The 15,149-nt window shown below is 46.8% G+C and overlaps 1 protein-coding gene across 8 annotated transcripts in view; it reads right to left on the reverse strand.

Moving 5' to 3' along the window:
* MAGI2 (membrane associated guanylate kinase, WW and PDZ domain containing 2) overlaps positions 1-15,149 on the reverse strand; it is a 1,201,350-nt gene that overhangs the window by 38,284 nt on the left and 1,147,917 nt on the right. For all 8 annotated transcript variants that reach the window (XM_075017288.1, XM_075017279.1, XM_075017302.1 and 5 more), the window contains 2 exons: positions 8,776-9,016; positions 3,509-3,652 (listed from right to left, as the gene is read on the reverse strand). In XM_075017288.1, coding sequence (XP_074873389.1) covers positions 3,509-3,652; positions 8,776-9,016 — 385 coding nt within the window. The remainder of the gene's footprint in view (positions 1-3,508; positions 3,653-8,775; positions 9,017-15,149) is intronic.

A 15,149-nucleotide genomic window follows, 5' to 3' on the forward strand; every position in this document is an offset into this window, starting at 1 on the left:
ACCTATGTTTGGGCCCCCACCCATAGGCTGGGTATCCCTGCCCTAAAGGCTTCATGGTGGAGTTGTCTTCATCATCCACAACATTAAATACTGTAGTGCAGATGTTAGGGAGGTTTAATAACATCAGGTATCTGATTATAAAAGGGAGGAGTTTACTCAGGGGAGCAGAACATGGGTGGGGAGACACGGCACCAGACTTCCAGAAGGGACAGGGGCTCAGGTGGAAGGGCTGGGACTGGGGCCAGCCAGCCCTCAGCAATTCTTGGATTTCGTGATGCTGCACACCACTCCACCCAGCCCTTAGTGCTGTCCAGAGAATGCTGTGATAGAAGTGGCCCGGAACCATAGGCCTTTTTGACTCACCAGGCCCCAGGACAACTGCCTCTCTAGTCTCCTCCTCCCCCAAGCGGGTTTGAGTCTACTGTCTTATCTAAGATTGCAGACTACACCAGTTAGCATGCAACTTCAGTGCATCACCATTTTCTTGCGAAAGATTTATGGACTGATGGGCACTGATAGTGCTGTTGGAACATATATTTAATTTTGTACAGTTAAATTACTTCTGTTTATAATTTACAGAAGCATTGTCTGCCTCCCTTTGTTTTGGTTTATTTTTCAGTCTTCCCTGACTATCTTTTCTCCATGCTCATGATAAGTAAAGAACACATCTGATACCTTCTCACTAATTTGAAAGATTTCAGGTCAGGAGGGCCTGATGCTATTCATACTGCGGAAGGACTTAGCTGAAGGGATCTCAGAGCCATTGCAGTAAGATTTGCAAACTCCTGGATGATGGGAGAGATCTCAAAAGATTTGAGACGTGCTAGTGTAGTGTCCATTTTTAAAAATGAGAGAAGCGGGGAGCCGTGGAACTATAGAGCTTTAGAGCCTGACCTCAGTACCTGGGAAGCTATTAGAGCAATGAATAAAACACTGAATTTACAAATACCTGGAGGATTAAGAGGTAAGCACTAGCAACCAGCATGCATGGATTTACTGAGAACAAATGATAATAAACCAGCTTGATTTCTTTCTTTGTCATGGTAATTAGTTAGTGGGTAGGGGGAATGTGACGGCCATTATATACCTAGACTTTAGCAACGTTTTTGATAGTCCCACATGAGGTTCTGACAAGTAAGCTGGAGAAATTGTAGGTTGAGCATAATTACCTTACATGGATACATAGCTAATTTAATAACTGCAAATAGTGAGTAACTACTGATAGAATGATGTCAGATTGGAAGAATGTCTTGATTGGGGTTCCACTGGGATCGGTACTGGTCCAATTTTAATTAATACATTTATTAATGATCTGGATGTAGGTCTACTGAGCATATTGATCAAATTTGCAGATGGCACATAATTGGGGGCTTGCCAACCCTTTAGAAGATAGAGCTAAAATTCTTCACAATGGCAGCCTTAACTTCTCCTTTCTTAACTTGACCGGTGTGGTGAATAATATACATTATTTACATACATATGAACCTCAATTTATCTTTGCTGTTATTCTGCCTTAATACCTGGAGTTAAATCCAAGGACGTTGTAAAAGGGGAAGCAAAGACGAAAATGAAGCGCAGATAAAGATAAAGCTCTTTAGGACAGCAATGTGATAAATGCCCCTTGCCTGGTTTCCATGAGGCTGGTCTGGCTTACTTCTCCCAAGACTGAAAGCCTAGGACCAAAGGAAGTCTTAAACTATAAAGATGCTGACATAGGAAAGAAATGGATACTAAATGGGCTGTTGGGAGTAGCTGCTAGAGATGGTTGTGCAGCAAGGAGGCTGGCTCTCCCAACCCAGAGACATAGGCTGGGAATGAGTGGTTAAGCTCAGGTGTGGGTATATACACACATGACTGTTTGTATTAAATACTGAAGCTGTGCTCATCTCTGGATGTTAGAGACACAATTTGGGTGAGGTAATATCTTCTATTGGATTAACTTCAAGAAGACAAGCTTCTGAGCTTCCTGAGGAAGATCTCTGTGTAAGCTCAAAGTCCATGTCTCCATGGCCTGTTAGCACAGTGCTGTTGCCGGCAGCATTAAGCTAATGATAATCCATGAAATTGCAAATAGAGAACCCTTTGGAAACTCATGCAGCTAATTAGTGTAGCAATTCAATATTTTGCTGTTGGTGGGGTGTGCATGTGTGCTGGCAGTCCAGAGGTTGTGTGGACGTGCCTCTGCCAGCTAAAACCCACTCCTCCAGTCGCCAGTCCCTTATGCTTGAAAAAATTTCTGAAACAAAATAGGAAGAAGGGTGGTTTTGAAACGGGGGTCGGAGGGAGGGGCGGGTCCTTTTGAAGGAATCCCATCCACACAGCTGCTTTGGCTTCCAGAAATGGCTCTTCTGGAAGCCAGATCATATGGGAATATGCAAATGAGGCACAATATATTTAAATCCATGCCTCATTTGCATTTCTGAGCTCATTCATTTGCATGGTCCTTCCAAAGGGAGGGGCCGTGTAGATGCAGCTTAATTTTGTAATAGTATGGACAGAACCTGGTACTCTTTAAAGACAGAAACTTAGACATGGGATGCAAGTGAATTTCATTCAGAACCAAAATACTACAACAATCCATTGTGTAGCACTCTTTTTCCATTTCCAAACTTTATGACTAAATATTGGAGCACCAAGGCTGCATTTGTTAGATAAGGAAAATTTGTGTGCTGTTGCTTGGGCTTGGCCAAACTGTATTGTTATGGTTGCTTTTCCCCTCCCTTTTCTGTGCACTTAATGAATTGTTATATATCAACTTGAAGCGTAGATGAGTTTATCCTCTTCAGATAAATTCTTCACTAGAACTGGAGAGACCAAAGATCCACTTATTTTTCTAATATGTAATACCTTTTTAAAGGTAATGTGGACTTTCCTAAATTAACTTTGCAATTTTTCACACTCAGTGCACTGATGTGGTTTTATTATTATTTTCATTAGAGCAATATGAAAAGATCTAACTAATACTAGGTACTATACAAACATATAGTGAAAGTTAGTCCCTTAAAAAGAATCTTACAATATAAGTGGACAAAATAACTTGGGGTGAGACAGAAATGAAGTGACTTCCTCAAGATCATAAGAATACATTGGAAGAGCCAGCATTAGAACCCAGATCTTTGGATACCTAGTCCATTTTCCAATATACTAGTAGACTACAGAAATAATCACTTTGCAATTATTTTATTAAAAATGCAATTAACTCTTCTTTCCAAGTTTCCAAGTTGTCTAGAGATAAATAAAAGAATATGCAGAAAAATGCAAAACAAATCTATCAAAAATCACATAAATTACCTAGATTTGCTGCCCATTTAATTTAATTTTCAAGTATATTAGGCCATTTAACAATGTAAAAGTGCATTTGTTCTTCATTGGACAAGTATTACAGGATTTCTATCTGATCCTATCAAAAAATATAACTGTTTTTTTACATTCAGTGGCCAAAACCTCTGGATGTATACCTCCTAGAATTTATGTTACATAGCTGTTTCAAAGGAGTTCAATTACTCACCCTCATCCTTCCATTCCTTATTGCTGGCCCATCTTCTGCTAACCTCAACACGTACAAATCCATTTTGTATTCCCTTCCTCCTCGAATACTAAATCCAAACCCTTTGGCTCCCTTCTCCATGTCAACAGTGAAATAATCAAAATCCTGGATAGGAACAGGAAGTAAAAACAAATTAAGTATATAAATGCAATTGTTCACATTAAGGGGAAAAAAACACAACCAAACCATTTGAACATATGTTTGGATGTGGAATTAGCCCAGGTGCTTGCACAAAGAAGTCAAATGAAATATCTTTTTTACATAGGCAACAGGTATGTACATATTTACACGGAGATGGCACATTTGCTTGCTTTGCAAACATGGCCCTAGAAATGAATTCTATAGAGGGTTGACCTAGGAATATGATGTTGGCCAAGAACTGCTGGGAACCCATGGATTTAATAAACTTTCTGCCATCTGCTCTTTTCCCCCTTTATGGAAGGAAAGAGGGAGATTTTTTAATCTAGATTAATACCTGCTCCTTCAATCCTGACACCCATTAGTAAATACCACTCTTGAGACCATTCCCATTCAGTCAACAAACATATAACATAAGGCTTACTTCCGGGGATAAGCATTCAAGGTTGGGCTCTGTGAAAAAGAGACATCTGGCTAATTTGTGCATAGATCCTTTCTGCTGGCATAGATTATTTCACATCAAGTCCAAACACACAAGACTGATGGTCTGAAAAAGAGGAAGCTTCCTTTTCAGACACAAAGACATAGGGATAGCTGTACTTTTTCTTATTATAAATAAGGTATGTCTTCTACAGTGACAGAATGATGATATTTATGTAGCAATTCCATCTGAACTGGAGACAGACAGGGTGCATCTACACTACAGCTCTGTTTTGAAAGAATATCTTTCGAAAGAGAACATCAAAAGATGCTCTTTCGAAATGGAGTGTCCACACACGCCAGCTGGGACAGAAGTTTAGATCCATTATTTTGAAAGAGTCTGTCCACACACACCAGGGCGCTCTTTCAAAAGAGCAGGGGCAGGAAGCACCACAGGCAGGGTCGCATGGCAGACGAGCCCTCCCAGGGCTGCCGCCTGCCACCCCATTAAGGGCCCCCCCGCCCCACAGGCCTGTCCCCAGGCAGAGAAGAGAGAGAGAGGGAGAGAGAGAGAGAGAGAGCACGGAGCAGGCATCCTGGGCCCTCATGGACTCCCAAGCAGCAGCACCCCAGCATTGAGGCCGTGGCCAGCACACTGGCCGCGGTCATGGCCGCTGTGCTCCAGCAGCTCCAGATGGCCACTCTGCTAGCCCCACTCCTGGAGGCCGTCCTCAGGGCATGACGTCCCCAGCTGGTCCCCTGGGTCACCTGCCACCTGTGGAGCTTCCCAACAAGCAGCACCTGGAGGCACCAGCTGCTGCTGGAGAACTGGGGCGACGACCAGTGGCTACAGAACTTTAGGATGACCAAGGGGACATTCCTGGAGCTGTGCCACTGGCTCGCCCCAGTTCTCCAGCACTGGGACACCCGCATGAGGCTGGCACTCCTCCTACAGAAAAGGGTGGCCATCGCCCTGTGGCAGCTGGTCACCCCGGACAGTTACCGATCCGTCAGCCACCAGTTCGGGGCTGTCCTTATTGAGGTAAGCTATGGCTGGGTCACACCCACACTGAATATGGGGAACAGGGGGCAGGGGGCGCCCCAGCAAGGGGCCCTATATGGGAGTGGTGGGGCATCCCCCGCCGGGGACATCACCCACTGGGGATGGGACAGGAAGTGGTGGTGGGGTGGGTGTGCAGGATGCATCCCAAGCCACACTCATGAGCACGCCCCCTCACTGCCCCACAGGTCATCTGTGCCAGCAACAAGGTGCTCCTCTGGCAGTTGATCTGCGTTGGGGACATGGATGACGCCATGTGGGGCTTCCAGGAGCTGGGCTTCCCCAGCTGCTTCAGGGCCCTGGACGGCACCCACATCACCATCAGGGCCCTGGAGCACAGTCGCAGGGGCTATGTGAATTGGAAGGGCTACCACTCCGTGGTCCTGCAGGCGCTCATCAATGCCAATGGCCGGTTCCAGGAGATCTGCATGGGCTGGTCTGGCTGCACCCATGACACCAGTGTTTTCAGGAACTTGGGACTGGGATGCAGCACGGCCGAGGGGACCTTCCTCCCCCCGGTGGGAGCTGCCCATTGGGGACACGATAATGCAGCCTACACTCTGCAGCCCTGGCTCATGAGGCCATACACGGGGCACAGCCAGCCGATTCAGGACCATTTTAATGAGTGGCTGAACCGGGCCTACAATACTGTGGAGTGGGCGTTTGGCCACCTCAAGGGGTGCTTCAGGTGCCCCCACACGAGGTTGGAGGTGGGCCTGGCCAATGTCCCAGCAGTGGTCGGGACCTGCTGCACCCTGCATAATCTCATGTAGGCCAAGAACAAGCCCTACATACAAGGGTGGGCCACCCAGCCAGGGCACGGGTACGAGCAGCCCCCTGCCACCCCGTGCCGCCTGGCCCAGCAGGACGGGGTGTGGATCCAGGAGAACCTGTGCCAGGCCTTTGAGCAGGGCACATGGTGAGCTCCCCCACCCTGCACACACACACACATCACCATCCTGCACACACACACACACACCATCACACTGCACACTCCCCCCCTCCCACATGCACAGGGGACACGGGGTGGAACACAAAAATAAACATTTTATATAAATAACAAAGCAAGTCTTCTTGACAACTACTTACACGGGGGTGGAATGGGTGGTGGAGGCAGAGGGCAACTACATACAGGGGTGGAGAGGCCCCGGGTAGGCTCCCAGGAGGGGGTAGCTTAATGCTCCTGGAAGCTCGACGGGCGTGATCCCCGTCGCCCATGTCCAGGGGTCCCGTCGGGGCTGGACTGGGGCCGGTGCCACAGGCAGGTAGGGGCGCATCTGCCACAAGGCCCCTGTGGGCTGTGCAGGGTTGGCGTGGGGGGGGAGCAGAGGGTGGGAGCCACGGCCTCCCCCGGCTGGACATTGTCAGCAGCCTGCGGGCCAGCTAGATGAGGTCAGCTGGGGGCAGGTGGGTCAGGATCAGGGCAGCGAGGTCAGGCATTTGGCCGGGGGCGGGTTCACTGTGGGTGGTGAGGTCAGAGGGTGGACTGGGGAGTAGGGGGAGGTTGGAAGGGGGGGAGACTGAGAGTGGGATGAGGGGGCGGGTGGGTGATGGGGATGGGGGTGGTGGTGGCAGGAGGGGCAGTGATTGGCCATGGCCTTGGTCAGGGTGTTGAGGTTGGCCACCTCCTGGTCCCAGGCCCGCCGTTCCATCTCCAGCCACTCCCACAGCACGCTGGGAAGGTCTCGCAGTGCTGCGGTGTGGGAAGCCTCCCCTGTATCTTCCTCCCCACCCAGGTTGCACCGGCGGATGGCCCAGTGGCAGGCCTGTGCAGGGACAGCACGGGGTCCGAGTAGCTCTCCCTCGTCCTTGGTGGTGGGGCTGGTCTGGCTGTGGAGAGAGATGGGGAGAGTGGGGGTCGGGCATGAGTCCCAAGCACTAAACCTTGTGCCCCCACCTACCAGCAGGTGCCCTGTGATGCCATGTTCCAGGGTTCCCTGTGTCGGTGCCAAGGGCATGGGCTGCCCCACGCTGCCCTCCTGGTCCTTCCACAATCACCGGTCTGTGGTGCTGTCCCATCTACGTGGTGCTGAGCGCCATGTGTTGGCCCCCCCCGTCTGGGCCTGGGCAACACGGCTGTCTGGGGTCCACAGGCCCCGGGGTCGTGGGCACATGAGGTGGGGGCTGCAGCAACCCTGGGTGAGACTGGATGCCCCCTCCTCAGTCCCAGGGTGGCTGGTGTGCGGGCTACCTACCTGTTGGTCCCTCCAGGAAGTCGGGTGAGGTACGGACGGATGGGGCCCGGCTGGACGGCCTGGATGGGATGTCGATGATGAGGGCCCCCTTTCTTGAGCCCTCGTCATCGCTGGTGGTCTACAGCCTCCATGGGTGCCTGGTACTGGGCGCAGGTCCAGGACGATCCTCCTCTGTCCCTGTCTTGGGCTCCTGCTCCGATGCCAGGACCCTTGTATCCAGCAGCATGGCCGGGGATCTCGCCCCCTTGGGCCCAAGGAGGTGGTCCATGTCTTTAGAGTAGGGGCAGCTGGTGGGCACTGCCCGTGACCACCCAGCCATGTCCCGGGCCCTACAGTATCCCTGGCACAGCTCCTTCACCTTAGATCTCACCTGGTCTGGAGGTCCGGGTGGGGTGACCCTGGCTGGTGAGGCCTGTGGCAAGGCACTGGAATGCCACCGCGTTCCTGTGCCAGACCCCCATCTGGTGCAGGATGTCTTTGTCTGCCCAGAGGGCAAGGAGGTCCCACACCTTGGTGTCAGTCCAGGAGGGGGCCCAGAGCTTGGGGGAGCTGGCTCCCCTCCTGGGAGGGCTCCCCAGTTTCTTTGGGGGGGCCCTGGGGTGGGCGGGGTTTTGGGGCACTGGCCATGGTGCCGAGGAGGGCTCAGGGCTGGCTGGTGCATCATGCCAGGGAGCAGGCTGTGCAGCAGCAGGGGCTCCCTGCTGCCTGCACGCTGTCAGCTTCCTGCCTGAGGGCTTCTGGGAGCCTGCATCTTGAAACACGGCCAGACACTGGAGCCATAGAGCTTCGCTTGTGCTGGGAGTGGCACTGCCGTCTGCCAGCTGATCGCAGCCATGACGGACCTGCTCTTTCGAAAAAGCCGGCTGCAGAGCGTCTATACATGCGCTCTTTCGAAACAGTCTTTCAAAGGAGGGCGCTCTTCCCATCCCAGGATGGAAGGACTGACTTCAAAAGAACGGGGGCGTTCTTTTGAAGTTAATTTCTAAAGAGCATCGTGTGTGTAGACGCTCCGTGGGTTCTTTTGACAGAACTTGCTCTTTCGATCTGGATTTTGAATGTACTTTCTAGTATAGATGCACCCACAGAGTTTATTGGTTTATGGTTGGATTGTGCCTTTAAAGCACAGCCCATAGTAAAAGATTATTTATGCTGCTGGTATACAGTGGCTTGAGAAGAATAATGTTTGGAAAGTTGGCTCTGTCATCATTATTTGAACTCTATAAAAATATAAAAAATGCTTGTTCTAATAACAGTATTATAAGTAGTGTTATTTTAGTGTAAAAACAGCAACACTTTACAAGCATTACTGAAGTTGGAATGAATTTCTTCTGCAAAAAAAAATGGATTTCAGAATAAAAATGTTCAGGTCAAATTAAAGATGCTGATTTCAGAGCTGTGATTATCGCACTTTGTACCTGGGGCTGCCTGTAATCCGACAGAGGATATTGCCTGGTGTCAGGAGAATGTTGTCTATAATCTATTAAAGGTGGCTGCCTGTAGTCCAAAGGTGGTGGCTGCTGGTAATCCACTACTGGAGGATGTCTGTAGTCTAATGGAGGCTGCCTATAATCTGTTGAAGGCTGCCTGTAGTCAGTAAATGGAGGTTGTCGGATGTCGGGTTTCACATCCTGTCTTGCTTTTACTTCTGACCTATAACTAAGTTAAAATAGATAATTTTAGTTCTTTAAAGTTTCAGAAAGCCGCACGATGCTAAAAGAATTTGTTGAAAGGCATTAAATTCAATACTGAGAGATGAAAAGCAACTGAACAGCTGCAAAATTTTGTCAAACTGGGCTTCACTGAGAGGCAGATGGTATATTTGAGATGAGAGTCTCAAAGCAAAAATTTAGGTATCTAAAATTAAATTTTGAAAATGTGACCCTAAGTGACTTGTCCAAGGCAGTGTAGTATAATTAGTATAATTTCCCCATAGACCTCAGTGGATTCAGGATTGGGCTGTAAATGGCAGTGATAAGAACGTAAATTTGGATTCCTGATTCTCATTTACCTTGTCTAACCCCAAAAAAACAAATTTCACACAATACAATGGACATATAATTTTCTCAAAATGTAATAGAAAGCAAAAGACTGTATTTGTTTATTGTTTTTCTGAATGATAGCTTGCAGTAGACTAAATAAACTTGAAAAATATAGGAGAGAGTCAGAGGTTTACAGTCCCTATATTTTACTAATGTAAAAGCTAGTTTTTGTAAGGCCTTAAATTCAAAAATGGACATTTTCTTTGTACCAGCTATTAAGTGGTTTGTAGACATAGTATCCATTAACATTGTATATATTAAGTACTCTGATTCACTGCAAGATCTAATAGCAATTCCTAGTGAGCAATTCTAGAATTTCAATACAGTTCCAGAATATAATGCACATTTATGAATGAAAGAAACAGAGTTTGGTTAATAAGGATTTAAATGCTATATAAATATGGTTTTAATGGCTAACTGGTTGAAAGAAGTTTTATCTGATCTAATAAAGCTTCAGGAAGTTGTCAGCACACCTAATAATAACACACACCGGCTACGTCTACACGTGCAGCCAACATCGAAATAGTCTATTTCGATGAATAACGTCTACACGTCCTCCAGGGCCGGCAACGTCGATGTTCAACTTCGACGTTGCTCAGCCCAACATCGAAATAGGCGCAGCGAGGGAACGTCTACACGTCAAAGTAGCACACATCGAAATAGGGATGCCAGGCACAGCTGCAGACAGGGTCACAGGGCGGACTCAACAGCAAGCCGCTCCCTTAAAGGGCCCCTCCCAGACACAGTTGCACTAAACAACACAAGATACACAGAGCTGACAACTGGTTGCAGACCCTGTGCCTGCAGCATAGATCCCCAGCTGCCACAGAAGCAGCCAGAAGCCCTGGGCTAAGGGCTGCTGCCCACGGTGACCATAGAGCCCCGCAGGGGCTGGAGAGAGAGCATCTCTCAACCCCCCAGCTGATGGCCGCCATGGAGGACCCAGCAATTTCGACGTTGCGGGACGCGGATCGTCTACACGGTCCCTACTTCGACGTTGAACATCGAAGTAGGGCGCTATTCCTATCTCCTCATGAGGTTAGCGACTTCGACGTCTCGCCGCCTAACGTCGAAGTTGGTGCCGCTACTTCGAAGTAGCGTGCACGTGTAGACGCAGCTACCATGAAAATGGAATTGGTACGGGATTTCCAAGGAAGATGATTAGTTATGCAAACGAACATTCAACATTCAGAATTAATCTGAGTATTGTTTTTTGTCTATGTTAATTTCTTCCTCGAAATAACTTGTACAGTGTGTTAGATGGTTTTATATTAGACTATAACATAGTCACTTTATTGTTACAGTATATATTTCTCTAAAATAGCCATTACTAAAAAATTTACTTTTGTATTAAACAAGTTCTAATATTACAGTAAGTTTAGATTTTCTATGTTCTTGTTAAATGGAATCACTACACTAATGAAGTAAAGAAGCTAAGAAGATTTGATATAACTAAGCACATCTAATTAAAAATAGTTTATATGGGTTTTAATGGTATTTGTGTCAGTTCTATGTTTGCAATATCTATGAAAATAATTCAAGTTTCAGCAAGTTTTCCCTCTTATCCATATTTATGTGGTGGGAAATACAGCATATAGTGAATGATTACATAGCTGTAACATTAAAACTAGGTCACATACTGCCTAATGTCAGCTAATAATAACAGACTTATTTCCGAATTGTCAGACAACTTAATACAAGTTCACAATATACTAGCACATCAGTATCTCAGAAGATGATGTTATGTTATACATGCTATACTGTTATATACAAGTTAAAACAATAATATTTCTTGTTGCATATGTGAAAAGATGTGCTAATACATATGTACCTTACTAGACATTCAGTAACACAGTGGACAGCCCATGCTTTCAGAACTTTAAAAAATTAACATAGTTTATATGTCACAAACTAAGATCCCAATCCTGCACATATTTATTACTGAGCATTGTGCTGGCCAGGAGGACTACTGATGTGGCTTGAAAAGCATTTTTATATTTAGGTTCTACAGTTAATACATTATTAGAAGCATGTACCTTTCTGAAGCAGGCCCTGTTAGGCAAGTGTCTAACAAAATATAAGGAAAGGGAACTTGAAAAACTGTACAAGTCAGTGCATGAATGCGTATGTGTGTGTGTAAAGGGAAAATAGAAACATCACTGCTTACTCCAGGCCTACTTTTTAAGTAGGGTGACCATCTGTCCTATTTTGGCTGGGAAAGTTCGTATTTCAGGTGCCAGGAAGACATCCTGACTTATTTTAACAAAAGGGCTAAATGCCCTGTATCTATACACTCTGCAGAGCTGCTCTTTCCCCAGATCAGCACAGCTGCAGCTGCTGGCCAGACAACATGTGTAGCATGTACTTACTGGCCACGTCTGCAGGCAGCAGCAGGAGAAGGAGCCAGCAGGGGCTGTGCCATAGGTTAATAAGGTAGGATATGTTGGGGCGGGCAGGGGGTAGTGTATATCCCCCAGTCCTCTTTAAGATTTTAATGGGACCTGGTGCCCCGGGCAGCTGCCCCTCTATCTAATCACCCCCATGTCCCAGCAAGCCTGCAGGACTGTTCCCAGCTCCCTGCAGCTTGGGGAAGCTGGGAGCGTCACCAGCAGAGCTGCAGCCCCATTCCTGGCTCCCTGTAGCCTGTAGAAACTGGGAACTTCACCCATGGTGCTGCAGTCCTATTTCCAGTGCTCAGGAGTGTGAGGCAGCTGGCAACCCCTGCCCCCTTCCACAGGGCAAACACCCCTGCAACCAGGGACCTCCACTGTGGGGCTGCAGCCCCGTTCTGTACACTGTGGCATGGGGCAGCTAGGGAACTGCACTTGCTTGGCAGCCATAGCTGGGGAGCCCTGGGGAGTATTTGACCTACGGAAATATGTACATCTTGTTTTTAAGCAGTGGCTCTCTACTAAATCAGTACGGCCAGTTGCTCGAATGTTATCGTCTAGTGCACAACTCTGGCTGCATGAAAGCAATGCCTCTGAACGTTGGGGTATCACAGCCAAAATTCAGAGTGCCCTTGCAGTCTGGCACACAGGGTGTCTCTCCCCATGCAATGGAGTACACGGAAGCCTGTTGAGAACTCAGCTCCAGGCAATCGGACTGGCATCCTGTCTGAGGGAGACCCACTGTCCCTGCAGTGATGTACGTGGGACCAGAATTTAAACCTTTCCCTCATGCCAAAGAAATATCTATGCTGGTGACAGTGGTAACAATTTGGCAATGTGGATAAGTAAATATTAGGGCTGCCAATCACGTTAACTCAAACCATTAACTGAAAACAAATTAACTAGATTAAAATTAACCACAATTAACTGTAGTTTTAGTAACACCGGTAAACAAATAGAATACCAATTTAAATTTATAAATATTTTTGATTTTTTTAACTTTTTCAGATACATTGTAATATAAATTACAACACAGAATATGAAGTGTACAGTACTCACTGTGTATTATTGGTTTCATTATCATTATTTTCACTGGAAGAAGATAGTAAAAATAGTATTTTTTCAGTTCACCTTATACAACAACTATAGCACAATGTCTTTAGGGAAGGTGTAACTTACAAATGTAATTTTTTATGTTATATAGCTGCATCCTCAAACAAAACAATGGTAGAACTTCAGGGCAGGGACCCTTTCTTCTATCAGGGACCATTAACCCAGGAAAAAAATATCAGCCTGGCACCACACAGAACACCTTGGGTGCAGGGGATAAGGCCTGGAGCTTCTCCTAGGCTCTGGGTCAGTGACAGAAGTGAGAGACTCAGTCTGTGGGAGGGGGTCTGGACTGGGGTAGAGAGTTGTGGAGGGGATGGATGTGTCGTCTGTGACTGGGGATGTAGGATATGGGGTGGGGCTTGGAATGAAGTATTTGGATTGCAGACGGGGCTCCAGCCTAAGGCCAAGTGGATTGATGTGTGGGAGAGGGCTCAAGGCTGGGGCAGTTGGTTGGGTGTGGATGGAGATTTGGGGTGTGGGCTCTGGGGAGGGATGCAGTTGGAGGTGCAAGGTTTGGGAGGGAGTTAGGGTAAAGGCAGGGGTTCAGGGTTCAGGAGGTGCATACCTAAGGATATGCCCAGTCAGCTGAACAGCAGGTACTAAGGCAGGCTCCTAACTGTCCTTGCTCCACGCTGCTCCTGGAAGTGGCCGCTATGTTCTGTCCCTTTGCAGAGGGGCCGGGCAGCTCTGTGCAATGCGCAGCCTGCAACTACAGGCAGCACCCCTGCAACTCACACGTGATCAACAGAAAACGCTGAAACCTGGTATTGGCATTTATTATTTACAGGGGACATGGCCTGGCAGAGGCAGGGTACTCACTCAAGTTTCACATAAAGACTGATAGTATAATCCACCTTATTTGACAAGTTAAAATTAATCCAGTAACAAAATAATCATAGATTGTAGTCTTTCCATTGGTATTATCATCAGCATCTTGCCTAGATGACTTCTTAGGGCAATTGTTTTGTACTTCTAGCACTCTAATATACATCATTTCTTGTGTATTGTGTACTAACACAGATCTTGTCCACTCCTTAGGTGGCTTCCCTTCTTTACACACTATATTACATAGTCAATGTATTTCCTGAACCATGCTTTCTCCACCATATTTAAGCATGTCTCCCATGATCTTATCATTTCCAGAGCTCTTGTTGTTCTTTAGTCATTTCACTGCTCTTTGTACTTCCTCCTTCAAAATATTGTTCTCTCTCTCAAAGATCACTGGAGATAGCTCTTTCAGTTCTTTGAAGAGTCCCTCTGAGATACGCAAGTCCAACTGTGCTTTCTACAGATCAGTGCAATATCTTGTCCATCACTGCACAATCTTCAACTTGTTCAAGGGCACCTCTTTGTTCTCCTCTTTGATCACCATCTGCTTTGGCTGCCACTTCCTAATAATATTCCCAATCATTTTATACACCTCTCTGGTCTTACATTCGCCATAATATTTCTACATTTTCACACTGCTCCTTTAACCATTTTGCCTTATTGTTTCTGGCTGCTTTCCTTACCTCATTGCATTTCACCCTATATTGCTGTTCTGCCCTCTTGGAAACATCCCTTCTGATCTTCAACGCTCTCTTCTCTTGGACCTACTTCAGTATCTCCTGCATAATCCACTTCTTATTTATCTTCTCTTCTTCCAAAACAGTTTGCTCAATTGTCTCTTCTATCGCCGTGGCTATTCCTTCCACTCTCTTATCTACATCTTTTCTGTGGCCACATTCCCAATCTCTTTGAGCACTGCTCTGTATGCATTCCCTATTTCTTCCTCACCTAGCCTCGCCACGTCTCTTCTCTTCTTAAACTGTGTCTTACACTTTCTCTTGAGTTTTAGCTTGATGTTTGCAATTACTAGACTGTGGTCTGAGTCTATATCTGCTCCTTGGAAAGTTCACCATGGCTGTACTGATGTTACCCATCTTCTTCTTATCAAAATCATATCTATCGTGTTCTTGGACTTCCCATCATTTGATCACCATGCCGACTTCCTACAGTCCTTTTGTTGGACTCTCTTGTTGCAGATCACTATCTCTTGCTCCATAGCAAACTCTAGTAGTTTCTCACCTCATTCATTTCTTCTCTGTATCCAAACCTTCCCATGACTCTCTCCCAACCTTCATTATCTGTTCCAACCTTTGCATTCCAATCTCCTCCGGTGATCAATATATCTCTCTTCCATATCTCCTCCAGTGTCTTTTTCAAATCTTTATAGAATAGCTCAACCTCTTCCTCTATAGTGTCTGA

This window comes from Carettochelys insculpta, chromosome 1 (genome assembly GCF_033958435.1).
Source record: "Carettochelys insculpta isolate YL-2023 chromosome 1, ASM3395843v1, whole genome shotgun sequence".
In the NCBI taxonomy this organism is placed as follows: domain Eukaryota; kingdom Metazoa; phylum Chordata; order Testudines; family Carettochelyidae; genus Carettochelys; species Carettochelys insculpta.